The following is a 16463-nucleotide window of genomic DNA, read 5'->3' on the forward strand; positions in this document are numbered from 1 at the left end:
TGTGGTCAAATCATAGTTTTGCTCGTGGGTAATACAAATTGACGAATAACTACAAGTACTTGCTTCCATTCAAATTAAATTCCCCCCAAGTTTTATTGTCAGTGATTCAAAATGTGTTTCAAAATTCTGTGATTTACGTTTCTATTATAACGTAGAATGGTAAAATATATCTATTGCAAACAGTTTACATGACAAACAACACAGAAAAAATAACATACATATATTACTTAAGACACACACTGGGCGACCGTGCAGCGACTAAAATTGAATCTGTTTTCCCCTTGATTTTATCATTCAAATATGATGCAAGAGGTAAAGGTATGACTGAGACGACAACAAAGCACACAAAACGTAACAAAAATTCGTTCTTTATCTCTAGAATTCGTTGAGTGATCTGTGAAATCTTTTAAAAGTTGCTGACATTTGACATTTTGGTCGCGCTGAGAGCGCGCAAGGGTCGCCGTAGAGATTCCACTTGAGCACGTTTTCCGGGAGTTTGGCGCTCTCACGGCGCTCTGGACCATTTTAGGTCGCCGTGAGAGCGCGGTGAGAGCGCCGTCCAAGTGGAATGGGGGTCTTACTGATCGAGCAGCAAGAAATGTGTGAACCCGCTCTACAAGATCTCCCAGTGATCGTTGAATGATCTTAATATCCGATGATTTTTGGTCGCTCTTAGTTTGCCCATTTTCGTCCGTCCAGCTGAGAAAATGGGACCTAAGATGGTGTGTTGTATTGCGCGATATCTGCTGTGTTTCACAGTTGATTAAGGTAGCTTTTAGGACTTACTACAAATTGTCTGATTTGAACCGTAATTTGTCACAGTAGCAACTAATGCATGTCTATTGCACGTTCTAAATATATTAAACAATCAAGATACAGATCCACATGACAATAGATATGTAATGTTGACTCCTATTTATTGCTTTGTTCAAAGACAAAAATCAGTCAATTTCAGTACACACAGCCCGATCCGCAATAGACTTCGTCCATTTCGTCATCAGCAATAACGGTGATAAGACATGGCTACAGCATCGTCACCTCATAATTTCGACAGCTATCTCATTACAATGAGTTCTTTATGTATCATAAAGACATTTTAAACATATTGGGTGAAGCATTCACACAAAAAAACACAGAACGACTGGCACGGATGCAAGTATCCGTGAAGCCTCAAAATTGGGACATTGTCAACGATCTACGACGACTTTCTCTTCTCATTTCAAGAACATTATGTCCGAAGTGTGGCAGTGACTGCCACGCTGGGATTGGTCTACAACGCCATACACGCTGCCAACGCTACTAATTCCAGAGTGCTGCCATCATCTGCAAATAGGGAAGGATGCCTACTACTACTACTATGTAAAAGCTGGTTATGCTTACAAAACTCTGAATAGCACTTTCTTGTCTATAGCATTAATTCAAAGTGCCTCTCAATCAATATATTTCTTATAAAACAACAACGCAGGAGAGAACTGATGTACACATTTCTACACGTTTCTGATTGCACGATATTCTATTCCTCATCTTCTCCCTCGCCTTCTTCCTCTAGCTCTGGTGTCACCTCCTTATTCGGATTCTCCTTCCCCGTCCTCAGATTCTACTTCCCCGTCCTCAGATTCCCCTTCCCCGTCCTCAGATTCCGCTTCCCCGTCCTCAGATTCCCCTTCCCCGTCCTCAGATTCCTCTCCTCCCTCCTCATCTATAACCATATCAGACTTATTTCTTTAGATCTGAACTTTTGTGTATCAAGAAAGAATAGCTGGCTACTACATATATGGAATATCATACACGTACGAGTGTTTCATGTGTATATTCTCATTCTTTTATGTGAGACGGCTAAAGTTCCGTCAGTTGTTTTTCATCGTTTTGCTTGCACTTGTTGGAATTCACATTTTTCATTCACAAAAACATGTCAAACACAAAAAGGGACAAGATAAAGGTCATATAAAAGTAATAAGACAATCAAACAGTTGGATAATGACAAATACAAAATTTATTTCAAGTGTTAATCTGTGCGTTTAAACGCCTCACTCAAAAGAAAATAGGGACATATATAAATAAAACTAAAATCGTTTAGTTACGATAATGTAGTTTTCAACCATAACTTCACTGTTGGCAGAAGAAGAGTAAAGAGAACTACTACGTAAAATCAAAAGTTGCTTAGCGTTGTCAGATAGAGTAATCGTAATTGACAATGTTCGATATACTGGTTTGACTCCTGTTATATCAAATACAACCATCACTTTTGTTTAAAGATCATTTGGAATATGAAATATTTCGTTGATAAAAATAATAAAACTGGAAGTTCGTTCAAAGCCTTTCTTGGATATGGTAACCCCTAAGCAACATAGACGTTCTTACCTCCACCCTTTTCTCCAGAAGGCTTGAGGTAAGCCAAATAAGTGACCTTCTCCTCAGGAGCAGTAAAAGGGGTGTCGTACGCAAAGATCAGCACCCAGTCCTGAAGGGGGGGGGGGGGGGGCAGAAAAGTCAGGGATGGCAGATGCACAGTGCACGTATTGATTCCCCTGGTGATTAAGGGTTCCCAGACAAGAAACATTGCAAACCAAGCTTAAATCATCAAGTGTTGGAGACGCAAATTTCTGAATGGAAAAAAATCCCTTTCTTTGCTGTATTAACTTCTAATCGTGTCTTTTGCTGAAATAATAACAGACATTTACTAGATAAATTGTCTACCTAGTACCTTTCAAGGTCTTGATGCCGTTGATTATTGTTCATAATTATTTATTAATTGACACTGAAATCACTTTTCTCTGCTCCAAAACGTTCAGTTTTCAGTAAGTTTTCCTGACCTTGTCGAACTCGAGTTCCTTCTCCGCCAACTTCTGTCCGAGTTCTGTGACACGTTCTGCCAAGGTACCTTCCAGCCCAGTGTCAACCACTCCCTTCACTGAGATGGCGAAGGCGTCCGCACCATCGTTATCAAACGTCGACATCTGTGTGAGGGATAGGGACAAAGTTAGTATTGGCACTGAGCTCTGGAAAAGACAAGAACCTTAAGACGCAGGGTAGAAGCTTCACATCATTGTTGATCATTCTAGAAATATAAGAACATTCATATCTATGTCTCCAGCCTAATATCAACCTATGGCCTGCTGGAGAGAGAAAGTTTGCCGCCAAGTTGACCTATGCAACAAAGTTGCGTGAGGATCTAAGGTCTAAGGTGAGGCAAACCCTACTATCAAGTGTTATATACTTTTCTCTTCTTTTGAAGGTTGAAGCAATTTGTTTGCAAATTTTCTAATGGCAATATAAAAGACGCACCCCTTCTCCGTTCGGTTTTGGTATGTCCTTGCCCTGGTCGATCCAGGCATCAGGCAGCCTGGCACAGGTCTGGTACTCACGATCACACGAAGTGACGCCCTCCGTCTCCTCTTCCTCACTGTAGGTCTTCACCTGAAGAATAGAGAGAGAGAGAGAGAGAGAGAGAGAGAGAGAGAGAGAGAGAGAGAGAGAGAGAGAGAGAGAGAGAGAGAGAGAGAGAGAGAGAGCGCGCAAGGGATGGGGAGAGAAAGGGAAATATCGTGGATGAGTGAGCATGTCTGTTTCTTTGTTTATTTGTTTGTTTGAGCGTGTCCATTTATATGTAGCATACTTCACAACTCACCTGTACTACAATTGGTGACGTCATATCTCCAATCACCTCGTTCTCCGCGTTGTCTCCGTTGAAGTACTTGAAGAGAGGCAGGAAGGAAGACCGTCCACTCGACCCCTTCAGGCAGCCCTTTGACCACTGGCACACGCCTTTGGCTAGAAATGACATGAGGGTTTAAACAAAATGAATCTATATTTGCCTTCGAAGTCACACGCCTTTGGCTAGAAATGACATGAGGGTTTAAACAAAATGAATCTATATTTGCCTTCGAAGTCACACGCCTTTGGCTAGAAATGACATGAGGGTTTATAAAAAAAATGAATCTATATTTATCATCGAAGTCACACGCCTTTGGCTAGAAATGACACGAGGGTTTATAACGAAATGAATCTACATTTATCATCGTCAACAAAGACCTCAAGGTTCCATCCACCTCTACACCCTTCATTGTTGGGTATTAAAATATCAGGGAACCTGTAGATACGGACGATAATTCAGTAAGTATTTCTTTGTTGTAGACCAAAATGAAGACACGTGTTAGCGATCGTGGTCCTCATTTTCCTGCGAAAAAAGCACCTGTCACGTCATGCTACCAAAATCAAGGGCACGTAAATGTGGATCATAAGCTTATGATACCCACGTTTCTGTTCAAGAATGGTTGGTAGACCATGATGCATATCGCACAACCGTCCTTGCAATGATAACCTAAACTACCGCAGATGAACCTTCATCTTTAAAGATACCATTTTTGAAAACATTGAAAAAAAACCTACTCTTCGGGAAGTGGATCTCCATGAAGTCGTCGTGCTCTTTGGTGACGTGGATCTCTAGACAAATTTCGTCATTGCAGCCTGTCGGCTTGGGAAGGTCCACCCAGTCGTGCTCATGTTTGTCGGTCTCCTCCGTCTCTTCTTCATCCTCCTCTCCCTCCTTTTCCTCGGCCTGTAACGATTCGATAAGAATATTAAAAAAAGAAACGAATGGTAACATAGACTCAGTAATGTTTGGAACCGTATCTTACGGCAATGCCACCATGCGGAAAGGAGTAGCAACGCCCGTAGCTGAGGGGTTGCCAAAACGTCGGCCAGGTAGATATCTTTCAAGTACCTTATCATAGTGTGAATTAAAACACAGACTAGTCAGGATACTACAAGTATAAAAACGTTATACGTTAAAGACTTTGAGAGAGAAAAAACAACCAAGAAACCTCAAAAAGTTCGTACCTTCCAGTAAATGTGCTGCTGATCTACAACGATGATCTCGTACAGACCTTGCTCGTCGTCAGGGTCGTCGTAGCCTCCGAACCAAAGCTCCTGGACCACACAAACGATAGTGCAAAGATCATAATTTTGATTACCGAAAAAAGTATAGCTCTTTAATGTTTTTAAATAAAAAAATGACGTTGCAATTGATACTCATATGTATATCTATAAACTGGGTTACTTGAGTTCTTACAATCTGAATCCTCTAAATTGAAGCAAAGGACGACTCTACTGTAGATATTTCGCAAAGACCCCTGGAATTACAGATATCAAAATGCCGCGAACTGGAATATATAATTTCAACCTCTCTGCACTCTCTCTTGACTCCCTAAGCAGTCTGAGATGGGGGTCTTTATCATCATTGTGTTACAGGTGTATATTCGATATTCAAAGCCAGTCGGTGTCAAATTGATGTGTTATTAATGGAGATTCTAGGGACTAAATTCATACTACAGACGAGTAAATTTACCTGCCCGTCGATAGAATAATCGACTCCAAACGGTTTGAGAGCGTCCAGTTGTTCAGTCATGTCCGTCAGAGACTTGTGCATCCTCTCCGGGGTCGGCTGTCCCACGAAGACGGACTGGAACCAGTAACTTTCTTTGTCTCCTGACCGGAGGCCAATCTGAAAGGACAGTTGAGAACTTTTGTTTGAAGAATATTGATATTCCAGGATTTGATACGTTGTCATTGAACCGGTTTAATGGAAATATTAATTTACTAACTAATTACTCTCGTGTAAATTACTCTCGTTGCGAATACAACTCATTACGAATTGTATAAGAAAATTTGCTTTCTCCAAGCCATCGATGACAATTTCTTATTTGTCATTAAACTGAAGTGAATGTTCTGTTGACGTTCTGAATGTTTCTTTAACACTGCATTCTGTGGTATAATCCTTGGGTTTCGGTTTTATACAAAAATGAGCAATACGTTATTGTAATCTTTGTTTCAGCAGTGTACGCAAAATACATACATTTTGGCATTTATCGACTTGTCTCTTGGTCTACATTAAACCCTAGGCAATCACATATCAAATCTCTACGTATCCAGTAGCAACGCCATGTCACCAGAACTAAGCGTAATTCTTAGATGATACAACGCATACGTACATTGTCATCGATGGGCTTTGGTGGGTTCTCAGTATATTCCTTCGGCATGTACATACACAACGTGAACGTCTTCACGCACTCGTTTCCCTTCTCTCCTGTATGTCCCTGGCCAAACAAAAGAAAGTATAACGAGCGTTAAGGTTACATCGTTGGTAGTTATCACACACTCAATCAGTCAAATTGTTTAGTCTATACTGATTCTCAACTGTTTTCAAAGAAACTTAAGCATGCAAAGCATTGGAGGCTGAGGTATTTCTATGGATAGATCAATAAAACATTAAACTAACTTGAACACGATAGAATTACTGTCAAAATACAACTACATGGACATCATTCTAGGCTGCGTATACAATCCAGGGGTACAAGTAACATAGTTCTGGTCATCTAAAACCAGACATGGCAGAAGAACTGGACCCATGGCTTCTCCTGAACGAATGTGTACATCTTTATCATGTTGGATATGGTTCGACAACAGTCTGTACAAGGTATCTACCACTGCATACCTGTCCGTACAGAGGTCTCGTCATGTCCATTCTGACGTTGTCCTCGTTCTTCCCGTTGATGTATGACAGGATGGGCTGGAGCGCCTTCTCCCAGGCCTGTTCATAAGAACAGGACACGTCTGTGCTGTTGGAGCAAACCCATTTTGCTGTGGAATTAAGACAAAAAAAGAAGATTAAGGCTAATAAAGCACGGAGTAATCTACCACAGCCCCCAGTGTAGAATGTGGTCTATCTCGAAAAAGTAGAAAAATCACCAGAAAAGTTCTGGATCCAGGTAATTGCCAAAATCATTATACATAAGTAGTTTTCTAAATCGTCCTGGGAAGAACAAGAAGAACTGTATCAGACATATATGCATAAAGCACTGGCCATACTATGATAACCTGCAAACCGGATATAATTCATCCGAATTGGTTACCTGCTGGATGTTTCATCAGCCTGAGGTTGTTCTCAAACCTCATGGCTATGGACATGTTGGGACACTCGTACTTGGTACAGCGGTCCCCGAACACAGGCTTTGCCTCGTCCCGATTGTAGCTCATACTCAGCGGGAGGTGGAAGGTGAACTCCGGACGTCCTTCCTGGTCACTGCAGTCAAGGTCGGCATCGATGTTGATCTGATGGAAAAGCGACAAATGTGAGCATCCACAGACACACACTGTCGAAAACCTACTTCGAACTGCTTCCTTATATGGTGTTTGGAGCCACGTGACATGACGTCAAAGGGTCCGTCATGCTCGATCGTGGGTTGAAAAATCATCATGCACATTTGTAGTTTTCAATAATGCAAAAATGAAGGAGAAATCCTTCCGAAAAATTGATGATTTCAATATCTACCTCATTAAACCGGTCGAACAGCCTGGACTGCGAGTGGTACTCGATCACTGTCAAGTGGTCTTCCAGCATGCACTTCTTCGCGTCCCTCAGCTTTTCCATAGTCATCTTTGACGTTGCGGTGACGGTGGTTGGTTCGTAGTAGGCGTTTCCACCAAAACACTTGATATAGTAGTTACTGCGTTGCAATAGAAAGTACAGCATCAAACGATCCGATAATGATGACAAAATGCTGTATGCCATTTGGTATAAGGATTACATGCTGTTCTCTTTTAGTATTTTCCATACCATTCCATGTACTGACTTGCTGTTTACTGTCAGAAACAGTGATTGGTTTAGAATACAGTTTCAGAATACAGATTTCACTTTGTTATTGGTCGTCATGCTTTGACTGAATGAATGAATGAATGAATGAATGAATGAATGAATGAATGGTTTTATTACTGGCCGGCTAAGACGGACGGCTTGGTATCTGTGCTAGGCAGTCAGTAATGTTATTATCAATCATCATAGCCATACATGTACATATTATGATCAACCTGGTCTGATGCCCTTTTCGTTAAAAAGATAAGCTGACAACTTACTTCCCTCCTGTGGCCTCCCCACCGTGCAACGCCTTAATGGTCTTCGGTGCGTGGAAAAGATCTTCGTTCAAAGACAGGGTGTAGTCCTGGAGAACAAGTAAAAGCAAAACAAGATAAATGCCAAATTTTCTACACCGACACAACGGATATAGCAGTGCAAGACTCGCGTACTGAGTCACGCCTTGAATACGTTCACTCACGTCTTCTGGTTTGCCACTGCCGCCACCCATGCCGAAGTAGACTTTGTAGAACTTTCCACAGCCTTCCTTTCCATCAATGTCATCTCGCTTTTCTACAATAGCAGTCATGGTCGCCGCTACGTCTGACAGAGGGATACCTATACATAGCGAAAAAGCAACACAGTATTAGAACTAGAGTTCCACGACCCCATATCTGATGTTAATCTTTTCGAGTGGCAAATGATAAATGTTTCCCATTGATTATGCAAATAAGGTCATCATTTACATGAATTATGTCAGTTGATCATCTTATCTACCCGAATAACACAAGTTTTTCAAAGAATGAATTAAATTTTATCATAACGGTAATTTATGTAAATGAGGACCTCATTTGCATGATTTCTGTCTGATAATGTCCATATCAACCTAACTTTCAAATGCTGCAATAATGAAACCCACATCATTTACCACTATAGAATTATAGTTGTTACAAGAATATTCCTCAAACAGTGACTTAAAAAATAGTATTTCCCATTAATTTTGCAAGTAAGATATTTCGATATTCCTCTCTTTCTCAGTAACATATGTCACGTACGTGTTTGAAGTCTCATGAATAACTATCCTGATGCCTAGTAGGAAGACAATCCATCCAGGCATTCTTGGGTTATCGTGTTCACAGAAGGACGGACACACACATGAACGCTGACAAACCAAAATATCAGAAATAGAACATCTCCTATCTCAGCTTCAAAGATTGCCATTCATTTCAGATTAACTGTTTTTCTCAGGAAAACATTGGCACTTAAAGACGTGAAGAAGAATACAACTTCCGTGCTGATGTAGAACTTTAAGTGTTAGTCACCTGTTTCGTTCAAATACTGCATCAGGGGCCCTGGTGTCGAGTGCATTGCCGTGTCGTAGTTACAGGTGAGAGGGACGACACCAACGGCCTTCAGATCCTTCTCCTCTCTAATGGTGATGGTTTCATCGTCCACCTCTTTCACCACCTTTGCCGAATACTTGGGGCACTTCTTCGGTGCTGCAAAAGAAAAAGGTAGATGCAGTGGTAAAGGTACAACCCATTAAGAAGCGATGCTCAGATAGATATTCTACATTTGTATGCCAATGTGAGCTTTGGTACCTTCACAGTACGTCTCCGAGCACTGCCTCCTGGCCAGGGCCTCCACAGGGATGTCGGCCTGGTCCATCTTGTGCCACGAACCGATCCTGTCGTCGTGATGGAGGCAGTGGGGGAGTCCCTCTCCATGGCCGGTGAGGTCGTTGAACTCCAGCCACTTGAACGTCCTCTCGTTGATGGCGAAAACCCAGATCTCGTTGTACATTTTCGGGTCAGAGGATCCAGCCCGACTGCTGTTGGGAAAAAAAGGGATCAAAGATACACATTTTTTAAAAGCTTTGCTTAAACCGTTTAAATGAATGAAGACCTTTATTGCACATTTCTGCCACACTTGGCTAAGTACAGGTCACAACAAAACAAAACAACAAGTACAGTTAACGGGACAAAAAGAATATGACTATCATTAGATAAATTCTACTTCTCCTCGCTTTTCGGTTATAGTAGATATAAAAGAACAGACGTGTTTTTCAATGGGAGGTTTGTCTAGTCGCATTAGGAATATGAATTTTTGTACAGTGCTTAAATGTGTGAAGTAGGGAAATAAGTTTTCTACAAGCTTATACAGTTCATTTCTTTCTTTGGTATATAATCCACATTCTACCACAAAATGACATTCGTTTTCTATTCTATTCAAATTACAATGTTTACATAATCGTTGTTCTAGAGGAGTGCGGGTATGTCTTCCCGTTTCAATGTGTAGTTTGTGGCAGCTGATCCTTAAAGTTTAGTAATGAATATTTTGGATTCACTACAATGTATTGGGTTGCCGCTAATATATTAGGTCCGGAATTACAGGGTAGCTCTTAGCAATAGATATTAAATAGTTGGGCAGACCAACATATAGTACGAAACTAAAAGCAGACCTATCGTATTGAGCGATGTAGAAGTAGTCGTTCATGCCGTGGAAGGGTTCATGATGGTGATCCAGGAGGGTGAAAAACTTTTTGGCCTCCCGCTCTGCCACGAACCCGACACGGGCAGCCCGGCCCCGGAACTTCTTCACGTACATGATAGACTCGGGAACGAGATCGATCACCACCTGGGACAGAGAGCACAGTTGCTTACTGTGGAATTGCAGGCATCACTGTTGGGTTTTGTAGTCATGTGACTACGACGACCTGCCGCGTTCACCATATTGTTGGGTCAAAAATGATGTTCTTAAAAGGCTTATTTTCAGCTACCTCAATTTAAGGACAATGAATTTTTACTTTCATAAGGAAATAACTAAAAAATAAATAAGTACGGTAACATACATGAGGGTCGTTCGGTGTGGGTGGGTTCTTAGCCATGTCCTTGGGAAGCGGCATGGACACCGTGACCTCGTGGAAGGGGCTCTCCTGTGGCTGCCGGGTCTGCGTCACCAGGGGTGCGGTGTACGGCATCTTCACTCCTGGGAACATTGCCAGTCAAGAATAGTTAACAGCTGCAAAATATCCCATTTCATACTTCGCAGATGTATGTCAGACTGTACCCCTATTAGATGTAGCGAACGACATTCCTCTAGAGAATAATGCACGGGAGGATTTTCAAATCGATCACATTGCTATGTTATATCAGCACCGTTCCTAAGGCGTCGCCAAAAATACATTTTGAACATATGCACAACCGGTCGCAACAAAAAATACTACATTAAGGAACTAGAGTCCCACGCACGACCCCATACCTTCGCCAAGTAAATTAGTACAATGCAAATGATATGCAATGAAGTCTCTTATTAGCATGATCTATATGAATTCACCATCTCCTTTATTCGAATCGCATATGTTGCAAATAAATTTCGTCAGGAAGCTACTGTAGAATATCCTCGTTAATCATGCGAATCATGTCCAAAAAAAATTCATGAGTGAGTGAGCTTTAACGCTCTTTGCTTGCATTTTGAATACCATGTTTGGAAAGTTGTCATGTCGTACAGATAGGGAGAGCGGGTATTTGCTGCCGGCGTAAACAAGCCTTGCAACATTCAAGATCATCAACAATGGCACCAGTAGCTTGTTTACATGTTACATCTCCACAAAAACCACAGCAAAGATATACTGTGCAGAAAATGGTTTCTTTTTGCGATAAAGTCGTTTTTCTTCTTATACAAGGCACTCAGGAAAGAAAGGGCCTTACGATACCATACGGATTTGCAGTGAAAACATGCAAATGACCGCGGCTGACCCCGAATAGAACGCACGTTCAATTCGAATTACGGCACTTCGAACATAATAGAACATGGTTCGGAATCGAAAAAAAGTCTGGAAATTTCGGGTCCATATTTGACCATCGTGAATGGATTCAAATGGCTACAGCACTCTCCTGTACGGTACAGCGGTCGGGTGAGAAACAACAGCCGAGATTTAAACTCTGGACTATTACTATAGAGTCACGTTAGATATGATAGTTAAATTTTGACTTACCTTCCTTGTTGCCTCCCCTGATGTACTTGTGCAGGCGGTTCCAGCCGCGTACGTGACCTTGGTATAGAGACGGGTCCGATACCGTGGTGGAGATCCAGAGGGCGCTTTTGTACCGCCTCACATCGTAGTCATGGGTGTGGCACAGCACCTCGAACTCAGGGCACTCTCCCCGACAGAACTCTTTCAGTTCACTTTCATGGGAATCGTGACCTTCATGGCTGTCACTGAGAAAGGAAAATACAAACAAGCAAATGAATATATTCAGAAATAACGTAAATAGGCTACATTTCCGAGTGTAACTGGTGATTAAACTCAGAGAAAGTTGAACATATCTACGAGGACAACTTCTTTCACAAAATTTTAACTGTGTATATTTTCCCTGTTGGTCGTGAATCGTACACCTTGTCATGTGGCTATTTGTAATATATTAGCATGATAATAAATTTAGACAAGCTGCACTAGTACTACATAGGGATAAACTGGGTAGATATCTAATTGGGGATCGGAGAGGATTCAAACCTTTGATTGCAGGGGCATATTGCCTTAATTATGGAACTTGTGGAAGACATGAATTTCCAAAGAAAGTGTTGAGAACGACATGATAAAAGCGATCGTGCGAATTATCCACCCAAATGAAGAACAGTCACGACACCCCCTCCATCACTTTTTGGTTGGTTGGTCCCAAACTATTGATGTGCTTTCTTCGCCCTTGACCTTTGACCCGTTTATGCCGTTATCAGCAGTGCGCAACGTAAACATTTGTCCATTAAATTCCAAACTAAATCAAGCTCTCCAGGCCCAAACACTGGCATGTTGGCTTCTCAGTATACATAAATGCTTATTTTAACGTTTTCCGACCGGCACATCGGTCTTCATTAAGACATCAGATATAGATATTTCATTGACCAGAGGAAAGGCGGGCAGTGTGACATGAGGCCTTATAGGCAAAAGATTTTGAAACGATAATAGTTTTTCCCATAAAACAACTGCGCTGCTTCTGACATTGGCACAGTGACAGATGTTGAATCTGTTGACGGGCCCTTGCCGGCCACTGGCTGGGAATTTTTGTAACGACGCCAGCAGAGCATCTCCCAAGGACCACATGTTTACTCGACTAGATATACTGTAACACCTTGTATCACCAAGTGTAAGAACGACACACATCATTTTAGCGTAGTAAGATAACAATTTTGTAGTCTATACATTTTGTTGAGCTATGTTTTCACACCTATTTGCCAAACAAACAAATGTACATATGCAAGATTTGTTTCGCTCTTGGCGTTCACGGAATGATATGACGTACCCGTGCTCATCCGGGCCGTGCTCGTGGTCTTGGTGGCTGCCATGATCACTGTGGAAGAAAAGAAAGGTAAACATTCAGAAATGAATAATTTACATTTCTTGTAAGCAATGGCCCAGATAACATTACAAAAATTCTGGAGACAACAACTTCTTTCACAAAATGGAACTATGCCAAAACCCTAATTTGACGACAGACTCTTGTAATAGCGTTTATAACGCACCCGTGCTTGTGCTCATCGTGCTCTTTTGAGCTGTGGCCGCCGTCATCATCGTGGTGATCGCTGTGGCTGTGGTCGCCGTGATCGTGGTGCTCGTTGTTACCGGTATCGCCGTGGCTGTGGCTGTGGTCGTCGTGCTCACCGCTATCGTGCCCTGGGTGCACGGCGTGACTCACCGCCACAAGCACCAGCAGAAATATCGCCCACACGAGCCTGGGATTCATGGTCTCCTGGCATAGACAAAATTATTCATAACGTCACTTCAAAAAGTTCATGAGTCCTTGAAAGGCACTTATGTCTAATGATGGAGATTAGACACTTTGTCACTTCGTTGGGTTGAATATCTTTTGGGATTGTGCACTTCCTTTAAGAATCTTGCAAAACGCAGTTCAGTGCTTAAATTCTACAGAATGGTTTGAATAGTGCGACTGTTATTCAAACGTCGAATTCTGTGCCCACCCCCTTCCTTGCCGACCTTGTCTCGAAAAGTCGAGGAAACATTTTACAAAGCTATTCTATCTTTGTAGTTTCGTCCAGTTTGTGGTGTCTTTGCTACAAATGAATCTCAGAACAATAAAAATAATCAATGAAACTGTTGACATGATGTATCAGCTATCCCAAGGGCATATTTTCGCCTGTGTAGAAACTAGTTCTTGAATTATGTGTGTTTGGTTGGACTTTGTTCACAAAAACACTACAAAACGTAGTGTCAGCAATATTTGCTCCTACACTGCTTGGGTGTTTCCAGTATACTAGTGCCTAAAGGGATGAGAAGTGCGTCACACTCGTGGGGCGTGGTAATTTTCAATCATAAGTCTGAGCGGATTTTGGGGACGAGGGGTCGCACTGGGGAGCTAACCCTAAACCTTGACCTTAACCCGAACCCTATCACTAACCCTAACCTTAACCCAAACCCTTGCCCTAACCCTAACCCTAACTCCACGCACGCGCTCTACCCCATGGAGCTCAAATCTGGCGGAGCAGAGATTTGGCTCAACAACTGTCCATACGACCCTACATCTTCTTGGAGATAAGAAGTGAACGTTTGAACGGGCACGTATGAAAGACTAACAATGGCTGTCTAAAGTCCCCATGTCAACTTGTAACAGTGGTAGTCTGCACCCTCACTTGGCAAATGTTTGCAAACACATAACTTTTAATCTTTGAGACAGTGACAAATGTTGGAACTATGTACGCACCAGAAAGTCAGTATAGAAAGTGTGATTACGTTGAAACAAAGAATACGCTAGAAATTGCAATCTGTTGCAAGATAACATTTCAAGTTCTTAGTCATTCACAACAACAAAAGAAAAAAACACTCTTATGTATAAGAAAGCGTGTTATCTGAAACGGTATGCGGGGATCGTATTACTTAATGTCTATTTCTGCAATATTTGATTCACAATGCTGAGTCTGTATTCCTTTAGCTCTCCAAATAGTGCGTTTTATCTCCTTTCTATAATCTCAATCTTTTTCTGTAAATTGCAGATTGCGGGTGGGTACTTCGGTATACAACACTTTACTGTACCAGTATCAGTCAAACTTACTTCTGTGAGTACCAGTAACAAGTGGAAACGCAGGTGTCCCAACATAGTGTTTTAACAAAATGCATTTCAAAGAAACGACTTTACAAGTTTGGGTGTGTGAAAATAGCAATGACAGCTTTTTCTTATTTTTTTTTTCAAATCTTGGAAGCCTCTTCAACCACAATAAACGAAAAAATATATATTTTCGAAATAATTAAAAGATTCTATTTCTACACTATGGGCTAGACTAGAGAAGAGAAAAATAAGAGTAACTCACGTTGCTGCAAGTAAGTTTCTTCTGAAGAGTTCACTACCACTGCAGAGGTGCCCGATGTGAGTCCGGCTGAAGGTCGGTTCTAACTGGCTCACAACAAACAAGTTCTCCCCCTTATGAAGGACAGGCGATTGTTTGTGGGGGACGCCGAGGTGGTGTGATTGCTAGTAGCGGTCCCCCGAAAGTGCGAATGGACGAAATGGAACGAAATGGAACGAAATGGAACGAAATGGAACGAAATGGAACGAAATGGAACGAAATGCAACGAACTAAAACATATGTAACATTATGAAATGAAATACCAGTAGATAGCGAAATATAAGGAACGTTGTAACATTCACAGTAGACCGGAACAGGAAGCAAATACATAACATAACGTGTTTTATTTCTTGAATCTATTTGATAATATCAAATACAACGTTTTTGCCGCGTTTGTGTGGCTAGATTCTTCCCTGAAAATGGCAGCGCCGCGTGCAAAGAGCTCGGCCGCTCTTCCTTGATTTTACCAACTATCTGCACATGAACTGCTTCAAATAGCATGGAAAACCAGCAAACGGAACTGAGTATCGAAGTAAGGACTAGATTATACAGAAGTTGGTGGTAACGTTCCATTTCGTTCCATTTCGCACTTTCGGGGGACCCATCGGCCAGCGATCATTATTTTGGGGGTGGCCCTAATCTGACCTTAAGCACACAGGGGTAACTCATTTATCACAGGAGGTAAGCACTTTTCCTTCCAAACACCAAATGTCACAAAATCACGTGTCAGGCGTAAACCTAAGTTGCACCGGCGTAACAAAGTTTGTAAAGTTCGGACATGCTCTTGGTAAAAATTAGATTAGTTTGATGTCAGCATTTATGACTGTAGAATGTAAAACAGATGAGAAGATGGAAGACATCCGTAGAATGGTGACCGGGCATCTGACTGTTCAAATTTATCGTGTTCCTAACTCAATTGTGCAATTTTGGACGGACTCCTACTCTCCATCCATGGAACAATTTTTTTTCAGACACAGCACTTGGCATTTTCTTTCATTTTTTGCACTGCTGACATATCTTTTCTTTACGATTCTTCAAAGAATGAACGTGATTAACTTATGATGGCAAATTACGGACGACAAGATTGGATTCTCGTCAGCAAGACACTGAGGTATGATGCCCCCCTCCCCACCACCTGTTGTTCGACCTTGTCATGACATGAGCTGTTTCTCAGAAATGGGACGATGTTTCAAAACAACTTTCTGCAGCTCTGTGTCTTTACTTTAGTCGTGTTTTGTATTGACAGTAGGATGTTGTCTCAAGTATCTGTTTTGCACAAGTGGCGGAGTTACGAAAACAGGCGTGAGGTTAAAGATCACAAGTTGATTGGCAGCTTCCTGTGGCGTGAGCTTGTTGAAAAGTTTTATCATACAACATAGTTCATACGTGGTCGTCCTGTGTACCTTTACATACCAAAAAGCTATTCGACAGTTATGTATCGTTTTGCCCAGAATCTTGCAACGCACAAAATGGCGGA

General features: G+C 41.7%; 1 protein-coding gene across 3 annotated transcripts; it reads right to left on the reverse strand.

The window, feature by feature from the left end:
- Nucleotides 1-900: 900 nt before the first annotated feature.
- LOC136441578 (uncharacterized) lies at nucleotides 901-15080 on the reverse strand. 3 transcript variants are annotated; one of them, XM_066437937.1, is made up of 22 exons: nucleotides 14951-15080; nucleotides 13151-13377; nucleotides 12931-12978; nucleotides 11628-11851; nucleotides 10482-10618; nucleotides 10092-10267; nucleotides 9232-9461; nucleotides 8953-9129; nucleotides 8112-8248; nucleotides 7912-7997; nucleotides 7331-7505; nucleotides 6912-7110; nucleotides 6494-6639; nucleotides 5991-6095; nucleotides 5348-5503; nucleotides 4840-4929; nucleotides 4390-4558; nucleotides 3629-3771; nucleotides 3286-3417; nucleotides 2814-2957; nucleotides 2362-2461; nucleotides 901-1699 (listed from the first exon to the last, which is right to left on the reverse strand). In XM_066437937.1, the coding sequence occupies exons 2-22, from the start codon at nucleotides 13369-13371 to the stop codon at nucleotides 1566-1568; spliced, it is 3129 nt and encodes a 1042-aa protein (XP_066294034.1). In that variant the 5' UTR covers nucleotides 13372-13377; nucleotides 14951-15080; the 3' UTR covers nucleotides 901-1565. The 3 variants fall into 3 exon arrangements, with proteins under 3 accessions (XP_066294034.1, XP_066294035.1, XP_066294036.1); XM_066437938.1 differs by lacking the exon at nucleotides 12931-12978; XM_066437939.1 differs by lacking the exons at nucleotides 901-1699; nucleotides 2362-2461; nucleotides 2814-2957; nucleotides 3286-3417 and having other exon boundaries at nucleotides 3729-3971.
- Nucleotides 15081-16463: the final 1383 nt, after the last annotated feature.

This window comes from Branchiostoma lanceolatum, chromosome 9, assembly GCF_035083965.1.
Source record: "Branchiostoma lanceolatum isolate klBraLanc5 chromosome 9, klBraLanc5.hap2, whole genome shotgun sequence".
Taxonomy (NCBI): domain Eukaryota; kingdom Metazoa; phylum Chordata; class Leptocardii; order Amphioxiformes; family Branchiostomatidae; genus Branchiostoma; species Branchiostoma lanceolatum.

What these genes read in the sequence shown, in the direction of transcription:
- LOC136441578 (XM_066437937.1), bottom strand. Translation starts at nt 13,371, where the DNA reads ATGAATCCCAGGCTCGTGTGGGCGATATTTCTGCTGGTGCTTGTGGCG. An exon ending in CTCGGAGACGTACTGTGAAG is followed by an intron (nt 9,130 to 9,231) that starts GTACCAAAGCTC and finishes TTTCTTTTGCAG; the next exon opens with CACCGAAGAAGTGCCCCAAG. An exon ending in GCAGTATTTGAACGAAACAG is followed by an intron (nt 8,249 to 8,952) that starts GTGACTAACACT and finishes CGCTATGTATAG; the next exon opens with GTATCCCTCTGTCAGACGTA.